At 40.0% G+C, this 16,152-nt stretch overlaps 2 protein-coding genes across 2 annotated transcripts; both read right to left on the bottom strand.

Annotated features, from left to right (window-relative positions):
- Positions 1–291: 291 nt before the first annotated feature.
- Positions 292–8,786, bottom strand: pkd2l1 (polycystic kidney disease 2-like 1; the record flags this gene model as incomplete). Its single annotated transcript, XM_080546137.1, has 15 exons — positions 292–450; positions 565–700; positions 1,287–1,420; positions 1,548–1,665; positions 1,790–1,911; positions 1,995–2,093; positions 2,199–2,319; positions 2,458–2,639; positions 2,735–2,905; positions 3,371–3,599; positions 4,043–4,267; positions 4,832–5,085; positions 5,338–5,465; positions 7,987–8,100; positions 8,507–8,786. 15 exons carry the CDS (start codon positions 8,784–8,786, stop codon positions 292–294), a joined length of 2,472 nt encoding a protein of 823 aa, XP_080402263.1.
- Positions 8,787–11,605: 2,819 nt separating this feature from the next.
- Positions 11,606–12,025, bottom strand: atoh7 (atonal bHLH transcription factor 7; the record flags this gene model as incomplete). The annotated part of the gene is made up of 1 exon (XM_080550133.1): positions 11,606–12,025. The coding sequence occupies one exon, from the start codon at positions 12,023–12,025 to the stop codon at positions 11,606–11,608; it is 420 nt and encodes a 139-aa protein (XP_080406259.1).
- Positions 12,026–16,152: the final 4,127 nt, after the last annotated feature.

Here is a 16,152-nt window from a genome sequence, read left to right as displayed (position 1 = left end):
CAACTTTATTGTGTTTGAATTCAGATTGCCTAATCATAAATCATATTTGCCACATTTATAGACAGCAATTAATTTGACTTTTAATCTTTGACATTCTGGTCTGATTTAATTCGACGTTTGTAGAAATGTTTGTTTTTGCTGCTTCCAATGGACAATACAAGTTGACCTCTTAAAAAGCTGGAAAAGTGAAAAAGCATAACTTTGAATAATCACTAAAGTGTTTATAACCTATTCAGCTAAGTCAACATTGCGTTTCTCAATGAAATCCATGATCACATTTCTGCTTCGGGGTCACATGTGACTGTTGGCCATTGGCCAGCCTTTACCAGGGTCGAGACGATCATATGTGGCGTTTCCTGCAGGAGTTGTTGCTCTCCAAGATGGCATCTCTGCCCTCATCCCTCTTTCTAGATGTACCAGAACATTCCCATCTGAAGCAGGTTTTTCAGCCTATGGAAAGTGTTAGCGAGAGGTCAAAGGGTTGTACAATGTCTTTGTGCCTCTCAATTGTGAAGTGGTTTAGCATTTTTTAAAATATCAACCATACTCATAATTTTTACTCACCACACTTGGTTTTCCCATTGTTTCTTTCCCTTTAGTCCTGCTGCTCTCCTGCAGTTCCAATTTCTCAGTGACTTTGTCAAACTTGGACATGATAGCAGCTACAGAGCTTTCTAGTTGGAGAACCTGTCTGACCAACCTTATATGGAGGAGAGGAAACGTTATTGTCATGAGAGACGGAGGTACACAAAACATTGTATGTGGCTGCATGCATGTGTGGTTTCACCTCCTATTCACCTCCTCTGATGTGTTTGTAGTCTAGTGTCTAGTCTAGATAGTTATTGTCAGGAAATAGCATTGCTTTCATTGGTCTCTATTTCAGTGTGTACCCAACATTAATGTTATGTAATACTCTAAGAAGCTTGAACGAGTTTACATGACCATGTCAGTATTCATTGTGCGCTGCTGAAATGATAGGACAGTATTTTGAATATGGTGGCCTTCACATAAGAGACCGACCACCAGACTTGATCTAATCATGCTACCTGTGATCAGTTTAACATCTTGTTGTTAGGCTTTTTTTGTTTCAATAAATAGTCAATTGTTCATTCACAATGAATCGTGAACAATGTCAAGCAGTCGATGAACTGGACACATCTGTGATAGGATCGACGTCCTATCAGCTGTCATTCGATCACAGAGCCACATCATGTGAAGACCAAGTCTGAATGAGGTCTATATGGTATTGGCCCCCTGCTCTATCATGGTGGCGATATTCAACACACTTTTGAAACTCCTCCTGCTCCTTCAGGGGTTTACTGGGCCTGATGTTTCGTTCCTCTGCATCCATCGGCGATTCCTCCAGCGAACCATCACCATAGTCTCTGCCTAGATTGTTTAGCTCAACACTAAGAGCATCCTGGGGATAATGAAATACAATGATGAATTGTTATGGAATAATTTACTGATAAAACATGTAAATCTATAATTTTATTTGCACAATAGTGGGTTTGTTTAAACGACTAGTTTACGTCAAGTCTATTTACCCTTTTCTCTTCCAGCTCCCTCTTCATCTTCTCTTGCTCTTCTTGGTCCAGGATTTGGTTTCCGTCACGATCAAATCTAGAGAATGCTGCAGAGATCTCATGGTCAAGATGTCCCATCCTAATGGGGTTTGCACAAGAGAGAGGAAGGCCAACATTAATATCACATCATATGTACCTGTATGTTTGTTTATGTATGTTTCTCTGCCTTTTTTACTTTAAGGATGGGTGGTGGTGTGACTTACTCTTTCAAAGTTTCTCTGAAGTCTTTGAATTCTAGCTCCTTTGATCCAGATCTCAGGGCTTTTTGAACATCTGATATCTTCTCCTTTTTAAGTTTCAGTTTCGTGAAGGTCTTCATGTAGCTCTGAAATACAATGGCATCTTTTTTCAATATTCATTTATATTTAGGATTTTCATCTTTCATCTTACATTGAAATAATTGTTTACCCGTTTGATGATGTCAGTGATCTGCAGTTCATCTTTCTGGGATGACAGTTCCTCCTTAACCTCAGAATATGTGTCGTTGATAATGGCCAGAAACATGTTCTATGAAACAAAAACCATCACAATAAGACTAAAATCCACGATTTAGCGTAATGTTGTTCACTGTTCTGAAATTCAGTAGAAGGTGTCGAGTGTAGGGCAACTTACAAGTAACACAAAAAAGACAAAGAATACATAGGTGACGAAATAGATGGGTCCAAGGACTCGGTTGGCTCGTTCAATGGCATCATAATCAAAATCTCCAAGAATAATCCTGAACTGTGTGAAACTGCAGAAGAGATAGCAAATGAACAAATAAGATCATTCAAATAATGCCACTATTCACATTCCAACTGCCAGTTGTGTAGACACTTGACTGTTATTAATTTAAGAGGATAATGGCTGCTCTGTGCTCTCTTTCTCTTACATGCACTTGACAAAGGTGCTGAAGGAATCCACCTCTGTTCCAAAGAGCAGATATCCAAGCTGAGCATATGCAAAGAACACTATGAAGAACATAATAGCGAATCCCATGATGTCTTTTGCACAGCGGCCCAGAGTGGAGGACAGCTGGGTCATGGTCTTGTTGAAACTGATGTACTTGAAAACCTATTGGAGCAAGAAAACATGTTTCGTCATGTTTTTCATCAATGGCACCGATGATAAATATATGAATGTTTTTGAGGATTAAACCAGCACTCTACCTTGATCCAAGCGAAGAACAAATTGACTGCATTCATGTTGTTGTATTGTGTTTGCCAGAATGCAAGAAATTCAAAGTCTGCATAAATATCAGGTTGTTGTAATAGTTTTCCAAGCAATTTATCCACTTTAATTGTGCGGAAAACATTGAAGATGATTGCAACAATGGCGAGCTGTGGAAAACAGATATGTTATTTCCTTCCTCTGACAAACCTTCATACATTTTAGTTAATAAGACTATAGTTTTGCTATGGTTACAGGCTATGGTAGAAAATGTATTAGGCTACATGCTCTAAAAAGGTTGATATTATCTGTTTGTTGAAACAATCACTGAAATAATTCCTGTTTTGTATTGTCATTGAGGAATGTATGATAATTGGACTAGACGAGTGGTTCTCAAACCTCTCCTCGGGGACCCCCAGCCACTCCACATATTTTATCTGTTCCACCACCACCAGCACACCTGATTCAAATGGCTTTGTACTTGATTAGTTGAATCAGGTGTTCTGCTGGTGGTGGAACAGATCAAATGTGTGGAGCGGCTGGGGGTCCCCGAGGAGAGGTTTGAGAACCACTGGACTACTAGACTGTCTGAAATGATGTTGAACTGAAGATAAGGCTCCAGACACTTCTCTCACCAGAATGACAACCACATCCAGAGTGTTCCAGATGCTTCTGAAGTAGGAAAACCCGTGTATTCGTAGCTCAAGAACCTCCTCCACAATGTAATAGAGGATGAACACACAGAACACCATCTCACAGCCAATGACGAAGTAGTCCCAGTAGGTGATGTAACGAATCAGCTTCACTGTCCGTATCTGATAGGAAGGTATCGCTCCGCCAGTGGCCGGAAACTCAACCATTAACCTGCAGGAGACAGGAAAAGATTGTATTTTGACTACTTTAACTTCGTGAAGGATTTTTTTCTATTTGAGTGAAAACAATGGAATTGTGTTTAGAGTGCTGTCTGAAGTCTTGTTGTTGATACGTGAGCTTCAGGTTTTCAGACTTGTGGGCATAGTTCCAATTCGTGTGTGTATACAATGGAGAAAAACTGTAATGTCAAGAAAAAACTCAATTTCTGTGATATAAATCCAGTTGTTGTGCAGGTTGGTTTATATCAGCAAATATAAAAATAGTCTTCCTAGTAGAATTGAATTTGAAATGATGATTGTGTGGGTAGCAAGCTGTTATTGTAGTCTATGTGTTGATTGTGTGTGTGAATGGGTGAATGAGAGGCCGTTGTAAAGCGCTTTGGAATAAAGCTCTATATAAGTCAGTCCATTTAATGGTGCTACTGTTGTCCCTACCTGATGACACAGAACAGGTTGATGTTAGCGTTGTAAGTGGAGAAGTCGATGAACACGGCCCTGGTTCCTCGGTCTAACCACAGGTTGTTCATCATCTCCATCAGGACCACAGCACTCTCCTCCTTGGTCCTGTTCAGGTCCTGGTAGTACCCTCCCCCGCTGTACGTGGTCAACAGGCCCCAGTGAGCAGAACCCTTGATCTCTTTCTCTGGATGGAACTGCCAACTGTAGATCAGAATCAGAATCAGAATTAGAATCAGAATCAGAATCAGAATCAGAATTAGAATCAGAATCAGAATCAGAATCAGAATTGCTTTTATTACATCGACGTACGGACACAAGGAGTACAATTCTTGGGTACAGGTTCAATTAGGCATTGGCATTGCAGCAGAAATACAAAATCAAAATCAATAATAGAATAAGCAGGATATAAACAACAATCAATAAAGAATAAGCGGGATACAGACAACAATCAACAATGGCTGCAGGCCTGTACTGTATATACAGTAGCATCAGAGTGTCAATAATAGAATAGGTGATAACAGCAGAATGCGAATCAGCATATCAACATTCTTAATGCAAACAACATCACAGAAAGTTCAGATTCAAGTATCAGGTTGTGCGAAAATGCTGTGCGGGGATGTAGATAGGGATGAGAGGAGCTCTTAGTTCAGAACTACATGATCAAATTAATAATTTCAGTATTGTCCATTTTCTATTGGATTTACTCCCAAATACTTAAAATAAACAAAAACACAAACACCCAACGAAAAAACGTTCTCAACTCACGCAGTTCCATTGATAAGGCCAAAGTCCAGGTCGTCCTCCTTCTTCTCGTTGTAGACATCGAAGCATGCTGTGATTTCATCCTGGAAGTCGTTGTGGACCTTGCAAGAGTTCTTCTTTATCTTTATCTGTCTCATCCTGGGAACTCCCAGCAACATGTTCTCGTAGTAGATAAAGGACTGGTCTCCGTTCTGCAGTGACTGGTTGTTGTACCACTTGGTCCAGTAGAGGCCATCCAGTAATGGGCCCTGGGCATACTGGTCAAATACAAAAAGGTAGGGGACAGAATAAACAGTAGGAAGTCAATCTATGCCAAAGCATTAACCTTCTTTTCTTTAACTTTACCATGCCATCTTTAACTTTACCATGCCATTTATTGACTGATGTCATAATTCATCCACCATTGTTGTAGTGATGATGATGATGATCAAAGCAATCCTGTATCAATTCAGTATTTAAATAATGTACGTTAACGTTAAAAAACATGGGAGGGTAGGCCTACTACTTACAGTCCAGAAGTCTGCCATGCTGCTAATGGACTGAAACTTGACCCCGCTGTCACTGGGCGTATTCACAAACAGGTCTGTCATGACTTTAGTATAGTAGTAGGTGCTTGAGCTGGTCATGCCATATGTCACTAAAAGAGACAACACAGCCACACTGTTACGGTCAGCCATTGATTCATATTAGGCTTGACTGAGATGTCCATTCAAATGGCCAAGATAAGGAAAATCAGAAGCAGACACAAACACAGGGCTTGTCATTCAGGACCTCTCGTTTAGCCACGTTCGCGTCACAGAAGTCAAAGAGCCCCAGATTAGAGCAGAAGATCATTTGTTTGAAGAGAGAACATGTTGGCCGACATAAATAGCTTTCATCAAACAATGTAAATCCAACACAGACAAAGCAACAATGGCTTGAGCCAATACTCTTATCAGTGAAAGGCAGGAGAGCTGTGCCTGTGTGCTCGTCACTCGTGATGCTCTAATGGACAATGCCTTTCAGCAGAGGATGGGGGGGGGGTTATAATGGACACTAAAGCAGCATGAAACAGCTGATGATAAATCAACACATAGACCACAATAACAGCTTGCTAAAACACAGTCATCATTTCAAACTCGATTCCACTAGGAAGACTATTTTCATATTGGCTAATATAAACCAACCTGCACAATAACTGGAATTATACCACAGACATTAAGTATAATTTAGTTTTTTCTTGACATTACAGTTTTTCTCCATTGTATACACGCAAGAATTGGAACTATGCCCAAGTCTGAAAACTTGAAGCTCACGTATCAACAACAAGACTCCAGACAGCACTCCAAACACAATTCCATTGTTTTCACTCAAATCACATTTTTGCAAAACTTGAAGCACAAATCACATCATTTAGCACATTGTGTTCACCTGGAGAACATTGCCCTTCAAAATGCCACACCCTGATTACCAATTAGTCTCACTCACTTCTCACTCAATTGGCAAAACACTTCAATCATGTGTCCGAGCATAACAGAGACCTCAGGTGACCTCTACTGTGTTGGGGGGGGGGGAATGGAGCCGCATGGAGAACAGAGAGGAAGAGTGAGAGGTGGAGGTGGAGGAGGAGGAGGAGGTGGAGGAGGAGGAGGAGGAGGAGGTGGAGGTGGAGGTGGAGGAGGAGGAGTGGAGGTGGAGGTGGAGGAGGAGGAGGAGGAGTGGAGGTGGAGGTGGAGGAGGAGGAGGAGGAGAAGGAGTGGAGGAGGAGGAGGAGGAGGAGGAGAAGGAGGAGGAGGAGGAGGAGTGGTGGAGGAGGAGGAGGAGGAGGAGGTGGAGGAGGAGGAGGAGGAGTGGAGGAGGAGGAGGAGGTGGAGTGGAGGAGGAGGAGGAGGTGGAGTGGAGGAGGAGGAGGAGGAGGTGGAGTGGAGGAGGAGGAGGAGGAGGTGGAGTGGAGGAGGAGGAGGAGGAGGAGTGGAGGAGGAGGAGGAGGAGGTGGAGGAGGAGGAGGAGGAGGAGGTGGAGGAGGAGGAGGAGGAGGAGGAGTGGAGGAGGAGGAGGAGGAGGAGTGGAGGAGGAGGAGGAGGAGGAAGAGGAGGTGGAGGAGGAGGAGGAGGAGGTGGAGGTGGAGGAGGAGGAGGAGGAGGAGGAGTGGAGGAGGAGGAGGAGGAGGTGGAGGAGTGGAGGAGGAGGAGGAGGAGTGGAGGAGGAGGAGGAGGAGGAGGAGGAGGAGGAGTGGAGGTGGAGGTGGAGGTGGAGGAGGAGGAGGAAGAGGAGTGGAGGAGGAGGAGGAAGAAGAGGAGGCGGATGAGGATGAGGAAAGCAAGCCAATTATGTCCAATGAAATCTGGGCAACTTTAGCTGACCATGTACTCAATCATGGCCTAACAATGACCGAAGCCGGGAATTTTGAGATGAGATTAGGTAAGTAACCACTTCAGTAGTCTTCTATCCTCTCTACAGTAATTACAGTAATGTAACTTTATGATTTCTATGAATATCTACAGTCCTTAGAGAAATGTATAGCGTAATGTAGTAGTGTATGTATAGCCCATATTGTATATACTTTTCACAGATGCTTTTTACTTTAGAAAGGAAACCATTTCTATACAATTTTATACATTTGAATATGTAGCATGGCCTCTATAACACCATTTTTATGGTAGTGTTTCATGTAAGAGATATTCATATGATAGCTGTGTATGTCATTTTGGTGGAAAGAATCCATTTTGAGAAGAGATTTAGGAGTTTTGACAAAACATTGTTAACACTTTTGAGTTTTGAGAAATTGAGCTATAGTTTCAGGAAACGTGTTTAAACGATTGGGAAAAACTGTAACGCTCAAAACAATTATAACATTGTAACACACAGTAACAAAATACCACAGAAATGTTGCATGGCAAAAATATTGCTCCCAAATTTGATTTGACATTATTGGTTAGCAAAATACTGAAAAACTGTTATCTTAACATGTAGAAACTAAGACAAATGTTTATCCTTTCATTCATGTTATGGACCAACATATTGAATCTCAGTGTTTCAGTTGCATTACAGCATTCAACATTATCTATGATTACAGTCATAAATGCATTTATTCAGTCATAATATAGGGTAGACAATACCAATCATTGTGAACACATTTCCAACACAGATCAAATGTATAATATTGCTGATATACTTACAGAGACATATATCCACAAGGAAAACCAAATACACCAGTAACTCCCTCAGCGTGGTCCTAAGAAACAGCTCTCTGTTGTCTGAAGTGTTCTCAGTCAGTGTCGTGCCCCACAAGCCTACACAATAGAGGACATTTGTAAGCAAAATATATCTGATAAGATAGTGTTCATCAACAAAGTGGATTTTTCAAAGCTTGTTTTTGTATCTTTGTAATAATTGTTCACTACCATTAAAACAAACAGATTTAAGACATACATTTGATGGAACAATATACCAAGAAAAAGATTACGTCTTTAAATTAAATCGGTCTTTGTACTGTATATCCATGCAGACAATTTCTGACTGATTATCTTTTTAACGTTGCATTTCTCAATGACTGACAGGGTCAAGAATTATGAAAATTATGAAATTGTGACACTAGACAAACATGACCGTGCACAACAGATCTATACATACAGTGTAACTGAAGCAAATAAAAAAGGCTTACAATTAGCTCTCAATTAACAATTAACAAATTCCTACCTTTAAAAAATGAGCAGCACCCAGCGCGTTTCTTCTCTGAGCCCTGGTCCAGTGGCTTGACCTCCACTGGGAAAGGGCTCGGTGCGCTCAGCTTGCACATGCTGTCGAAGGAGCCCGGGTAGAGGGGCTCGGGGTTGTAGACAGTGCTGACGGCACGAGGCAGGGGTGTGGGAGAGCCACAGTATCCTTGGTTCACCCAGGACCCGTTCCCCAAGCTGTCCAACTCGCACTCTACCTGACCAGTCATGTGGCTCTCGGCCCGGTTGTTCGCGCGCAGCATGATGGGGATATAACCTGGCTTTTTACTGTAGGAGTCAGATATGGGATATCACGTTCAGAAACAAGGTGCTGGTGAAGAACACCGGTCCTGCAAGCTTTTAGGCATCACCTGTTGGTGTGATGGCTTTATAGGGGCTATGACATAAGCATTCAAGAAGGAGGAGCTGATCATTATGTCATTGTGATGCTGCTCTCACTAATAAAGTAGAATGATGGTGTATACAGAGATTTGGACAGAGAAAGATCTTGCTGTATCTATTTTCAGACTTTTTTTTTCTTTTTAATAATTTAAAAGAGAATGTACTGTACTGTCACGGTCACCTGATATGGACAGCTGCTGTTCTATGGTTGATATGATTTCTATTTCACTTTAGCAGAGGTTTCACCGTGTATGTTTATGTGAGTTTTGTCTGGAACTCTTATTGACATCCATGTTCCACCTGATGCTTGCATAAAAAAACAATCATTCAATAACAATGCAACTGACTCCTCCTAAAGAATGGATTGACATTATGTCAATTGCATTTTCCTTTGCAAACTGTTAACTTGCTTCCTGGCAAATTAATCTGGGTATAACTGCATTGTGTGTATGATCTCCTGCCAAAAGTACCAAAGTACAATAGGCCCCAATCTCATTAGCATATACATTTTTGACCCTGCCACGCATTCATCTATGACGAGCCAACTGTGAAAAAGCATACATTAGGTATGCAAACAATCAACACAGCATTTGAATTACCATGACCATCTGTATAACTGACCACATCACACAAAACACACACCCACACAGCCACACCCACACACTGCTTCATACTAGTTCACAAACATTTTGGTTCGTTAAGAATCAAACTATTTTGAGCTTTTTGACTACATACATACACATTGACGTTTGGGAAGACTTATACTGTATGTTATTAAAAATATATATTTAAATGTTAGTGCAATATTGGAAACTGTTGTTGGAACTGTTGACATATTATGACTCATCAACAGAGAAATCTGGATGTCGACATACTATAGTATAGAGTATATGTATTACTGTGGATGTCTTATCCTAACATAGATGGAGAGTTTGAGTCCAGCCATGGAACATTCACGCTTCAGTTCCTCTGAACAGAGACATTAAGCACAGTCATTGCCCAACAATAGACAGTAATGTCTCCTCCTTCGCTGGGCAGTGGTAGGGTCCATCTCACAGGCTTCTTTAATCAGCTGCAGCTTGTACCACGATGGCAAGATTTTAAAATGTGTAACGATCACCTTTCCACCACTAATCCTCGGTATTCAAATGAGACTGTGGCTTCCTGTACAGTTGGTCCCTGTATGAATATGGGACTTCTCATTACTGGCCTGATTCATATGATTAGAGATTAGAGATACTAATGATTGATACTATGCAAACATGTTTACCTCCTGTTATTCTGGTGTAAGAACGTCAAAAGGGCCTATGAAATATTGATTGATTATAATGCCATATTTATTTATTTTTTGCTTTAACCTTTCTGCCTAGCACTATTTCTATTTGTATAGAAATATCATATATATCAATTATTATATATCAATATAATGATATATCAATATACTAGTATATATCAATTTCATATTGATATGGAGTACTTGATCAATGACATGACATAATACTTGATTGAAAATATTGACTTATGATAATGGTTTCCATTTTTAAAATGCATTTCATTGGGTTCAAAAGCACTTAACCCTGTGCAGTGGCATAACACACAATCTTCAACCAAAGCGATCATTGGTTGTGCAAATGCCCAAAATGTCCTCTCTCTTTCTTCAGCCAACATTAATTGTATCAAAGAGTAGAAAGCTCATGACACTCCCTTGTGTCCCATTTTATTTGTTTATACTTTGGTCCACCATTGACGTAGTTCTGCCTTATCTCAGAGAACAGGAGCGCGGGACAAAGGGGTTGTGTACTCATCAGGGTGCAGTCCGAGGCACAGCAGTGGATCTGACCGGCCATCCCTCTCACTTAGAACTTGACACATCAAAACAAAAGACATGTTGTAAAATGTTAGATCCCCTAGACAACCCCCTGTTGTCAAGGGATATCACAAACGTGCATGGGGCAAAGGAGATTAAAAAAAGATTTAAAAAAAAAAAGTGTTTAATTTGCTATGGTTACAGAGGGTTTTGGATAGAAACTGAAATATCTACATTTATTCTTGGCTTTGTTCCAAAATATGGCAGAGGACGACTCTGGAATGTTAGCATGAATCCTGCTTCAGTGTTCAGGTAGTTGACCACAATCTGTTAAGTGTAGATATGAAATAAAGTTAGCTTTCACCAACGAAGCCTAGCAGATTGATACATGGAGTTGTGAATAACAGCCAGATCTTTGACAGGACCAGGTCCTGGTTGTTTGTCTGAAAGCTGTTGATTCATGTATCATCAAAGAAGTGAGTTATTGATCAATTATTTCATCCTAGTGTATTATTTACAGCTTCATTTCATAAATCTCATTGCAGACTGATATGGAAATTAATAAAAATAGCAATACCAAACAACGTTTTCTCTTGTTAAAATAACTTTTATTTCAATACAAAAAGGATCATTGAACACAAGAATAAAGAAGCTGAATATCTCAAAAGTACAAAACATTTAGCATTTTGTAAATGCCTACACTTTATGGTTAGAAAACATAATGTGAAATAGACCCAATGTCAAAATATATTTACATTAGCAAAAATAGATTAAAAATAGACTGTAAAATAGACCTTACCAAAATATTGCATAATACCATTGTTTGTCAACAGACACCGTGATAATGATTTAAATTCCTCCCTCAACATCCATTTAAGATTGCACACCGTCATTTAGTGTCTGGTAAGGAAATGAGGAGTGCATGTACTCATGTTCAACTGGAGAACTGTACTTCATGAAGCAAGAATAGTCTTCTGGCTGCACACAGTCAAACTGCAGGTCCACCCACTGCCTGTGGGGGGCGTTGTGCCTCCTGGCGTCTGTGAGGATCCGGTTGAGGGCCATGATGTAGCTGAGAGCCATCTGCAGCGTCTCGTACTTAGACAGTTTTTTATCCTGGCCCCACTGGGGGACAACTTTGCGCAGGCAGTCGAAAGCCGTGTTCAGTCCCTGCATCCTCTTCCTCTCGCGGGCGTTGGCTGCCATCCTGCGCCGTGTAGTGTTTTCATACTTCTCTGGAGTCTTGGAGTCAGACTCAGACCCAGAGTCAGAACTGGGCTCACAGGATTTCATGCTGTCAGTCCCAACGCCACAGTTCACTAGTCTCTCCTGGTTCTGCCAGTATAGGTTTACAGATCCACTGAATAGTGACGACGAAACAGTCAAGTAAGCCAAGTAACGGGTATCCTTTCTGCCCAACTATCCAACTACGCCTCGAGGCTGATGATGTTGTCAAAGTTGTCTTTGTAGGTTCCAAAGTCTTTGCCCTTTTTTGAGCTGAATGTCAAATGGACAATTTGAAGGTAATCCAGATAGTTGGTCCTCTGTGAAATCAAAAGCGGCTTGTGTGTCTCGGTCCTGAAGGACTTGTGTGTCTCGGTCCTGAAGGACTTGTGTGTCTCCGTTCTGAAGGACTTGTGTGTCTCCGTTCTGAAGGACTTGTGTGTCTCGGGTCTGAAGGACTCGCTTTTATAAGACAGAGGAGATGAACAGGTGGCAGCAGGTGGAGTTTCATCCCCTCTTCCCCCATCTTCAATATTGCTTGCTTGGAAAGACACAATCCCCCCCTCCCCACATACACACACACACACACACACACACACACACGCACACACACACACACACACACACACACACACACACTCACACACGCACAACACACAAACAAAACCTTAATGAAATTCCAATTAACTTGGGCTGGTCTATCTGGCTTCACCAAGAGCCATGTGTTGCGAAAACAGAAAATCATCTACCATCTGGCTGAGGCAGTAAAACATATTAATATGAATGATGTCGGTTGAAAGTATTTAACAAATACAATTTACATTGTGAAATAACTAATTGTAGTTTTGTGTTTATGAAACTGATGGGAAATATATTTGTTTAATTATTGTTTTATTGTCTTCTAATATTTGACACTAGTGTTTATTATAATCGTTAGCTAATTGAAACATAATATCTCCATAGGTCACAATATCAGGTTACTTTGGGTCTTACTGTTTACTAACTATTTAGAAATATAATAATGTCAATGTATTATATATATATATATATATATATATATATATATATATAAAGTGTTTAACTTAAACTTTCATTTGAATGAATTTTATATTTTTGAGATTCTTTTTTTTACATTGAAATAGGTATAGCTCAAATAACTAAATCTTGTGAGAATATTAATAATGATCACAATATATGTGTATGTTAGCATACAACTCAAAGTGTAAGGCCGTAAAGTTAGTATAAGGCCACATACTTCGTATTTGCATATGGGGCATTCAAAGAGCTGTTTGTGGGAAAAAGTATTTCCCATTTCATAATTTAGATCACAGGCAAACACAAGCCCAATAGGTACCAAACCTCCCTGGGTGAGACACAGATAGTCTCTTAGCCAAGAACTAAGACTTGTCATGGTGTTGCTGATCACTTAATCATGATTATCTCAGATTATCCCAGATTAGCCTGAGGCAACGTAAGTGTAAGTGAGGCCCATAACCCCGGGGATAATAAGAGTACAAGTGACTCCAGGACATCACCCCGTTAGACACTGCTCCTTTCACTGGCTGGGATTAAAGATATTACATATAAGATCATTTAAGGACAAGATGTTATACACATTAAATATTCTCTTACCACATAATACAGACATTATACTTGAAATCCTTTGTATTTGTGGGGAATCATACAGAGCTGATTTAAAAATGTAATGTTAATTATAAAAAAAATACACAAACTTATACTGAGCGATTGCCACAATCTGCTAGGGTGTTTATCAGTGCTGTGTTCTTGATCAAGCACAGTATGTGGCATACATTAGTGTTCTCAACATACTGGGGAACCACATGTGATATAAATAATTGATCTGTCTATTGGTCTGAGGTAATGAGACAGACAGAATAATTTGTTTGACTGTCTGTCCTTTCCATCTGGTATGGGTGAATTCAGTGGTCGGGATAAACTCCCACCCCTCCAAAGCACCCACAAACATATATTATACAAGCATGTACATGTGTGTAGACTACACACAACACACACAAATGTCACAGTATGCACTCAAATACATTCAAGCACTTGTTGTTGATTGAATACTCAATAATTCCTTGCCAACTTTATAGCACAATAATATAATCTGTCCCTGCTGTCTTTACTGATATGGTAGAGGTATTGTACAACTCAGAAGACAGCATTATATGAAAACGTATGTAGTAGAGGCCATATAGTGTATAGTGTACTGTATTTTAATACTTTATCACTAGTGGATGCACAACTCCCTCATATTGGGTCACGGACACAAGCTCATGCTGTCTGGTCATTTTGGGATGGACTGGTTGTCTGTGCAATTAGGGTTATAATCCCATCTACCAGTTTGGTTCATTGATTACAGATTGGTTGGGCCAGCTGCTGCTCGTCGTGTCTGTGAGCTGGGTCTCAGACGGTCCGTGGGCCTGCCGTGTCCCCAAGCCTTGTTTTTCCACTCATCTAGAATGATTGGCTTGTCTCAGGACTGGTGGCGAGGCTACCCCCTCTGTCAAAAGCCATATGTCAAAAGAGGAGTGACCGGTCTGCTCTGAGGGTGACAGATACCATACAGCATCCAGATAGATGGAGATCTACTCAAAGATTAGGATATGAAGTGTAACGCACGAGACGAGTTGGAAAGTTTAAACATGTTTGTGCTAGTGTCGTACGATAATGATTAGCCTCTCTTGCTTCTCTAATAAAACCATCACCATAGGTTTAATTTTAGAATGTTTGGAAACAAAAGTCATATTGTACAATTATACCTTTACTAATTGCCTGGTCTTTTAGATAGTTGATGTCTTTGTTTGCAAGGACAAACATGTGTTTTGATGTCTTTATCTTTACCCATTTTTAACTTACCTATGTATTAAAATACATACACTGTAAAATAGAACTTTTAATCACCATCACCTTTTGCATTGATCACAATTTCTTGTCTGCATAATATTGAACACAGAACACTGTGACTATTTCCCCAGTGTCACGGACAGGCCCCGGCAGAGGGGGGGCAGTGACGAGAGCCTCATTCGTCAGGGCTCAGTCTAAATAAATAATCAGGCCCTGTTGCATACCTTTTTTTATAAAGAAAATCTTCTCATAAATCATGAAACGTGTATGTCATAAAGTCTCCAGACCTCTTCACAGGATAATAGAAAGTAGTGATTCACATTCATTTACCAATCAGCCAACAAGTAGCAGCTGGTCAAATGAGGCTGGGGAGAGTAATTAGGTCAAGTAAGGTGAATGTAATTTCATGCCTATTTGAACTTTATCCCCCTCTAATTGGTCTGATTAGCAATGCTTAATTGGCTACTGAGCATTGAATTGAGTATTGGTCTGAAAAAGTAAAAGAAGTAGAACATTGAAAATGCTCTCATGCCTAGTTAAAAAAAAAAGAAAAATAATTAACATGTTCATCATTATCAATCGGAAGCCCTGAAGCGTATCTGGCTGACATGATCTTTATCTGTCAATGTCAGTGTCAGTCAAAATTAAAACCAGGAAATGATTGGATTCATAATAACCAACTTTTTATTTTTGATCGAGTTTGTCCACTGTTTTTCAGAAGGGAAAGCTAAAAAAATGTATATTCTATTTGTCAGATAGTAGGGACCAGGTCAAATCAAAAATCTAAATCTGATCATTGCAAAAAATTTAAGTCTTACTTCAACATGTTATGCATTTATATTATGTAAGACACACGAATGTACAAATAAGCTATCTTTGTTTGAATAAATATAACTTTATTCTCAGAAAAATGATTTTATATGGTGAAACATAAATTGAATATGTGCTTTAAGTTTAACACATTCAATCTACAGAACCGATTCAATACCATTTCATATTAACTTTTTGATATAGGCGTCAAACTAAATAACTCTCAACTCCATTTCTCGACCCATGAAAACTTATACATGAGCAAATTGTTCAAAGTACAACTATAGTGCCGTGTGAACATTCCATCCAGACTTCCTGTAACAAGATTGTTCTTGCTGTGATAATGTTACGTGTCCAGTTATGCATCTCCATACAGAAGAAATGGCATAAAAAGACAGTTCTGTAAAGTAAACATAGTGTTTGAATGTTTGAAATGCCAACATTGAATGCTCTGGTGCACTGTGTGCTACTATAAGCAGAACAATGAATGTGTCTAGCTCAATGGCTTTTCCATTCCC

The sequence above is a fragment of the Nansenia antarctica genome (assembly GCF_963989245.1).
Source record: "Nansenia antarctica genome assembly, chromosome: 1".
NCBI classification, from domain to species: domain Eukaryota; kingdom Metazoa; phylum Chordata; class Actinopteri; order Argentiniformes; family Microstomatidae; genus Nansenia; species Nansenia antarctica.
Note: the sequence above shows the minus strand (reverse complement) of the source record. Positions and strands in the feature narration are given on the sequence as shown.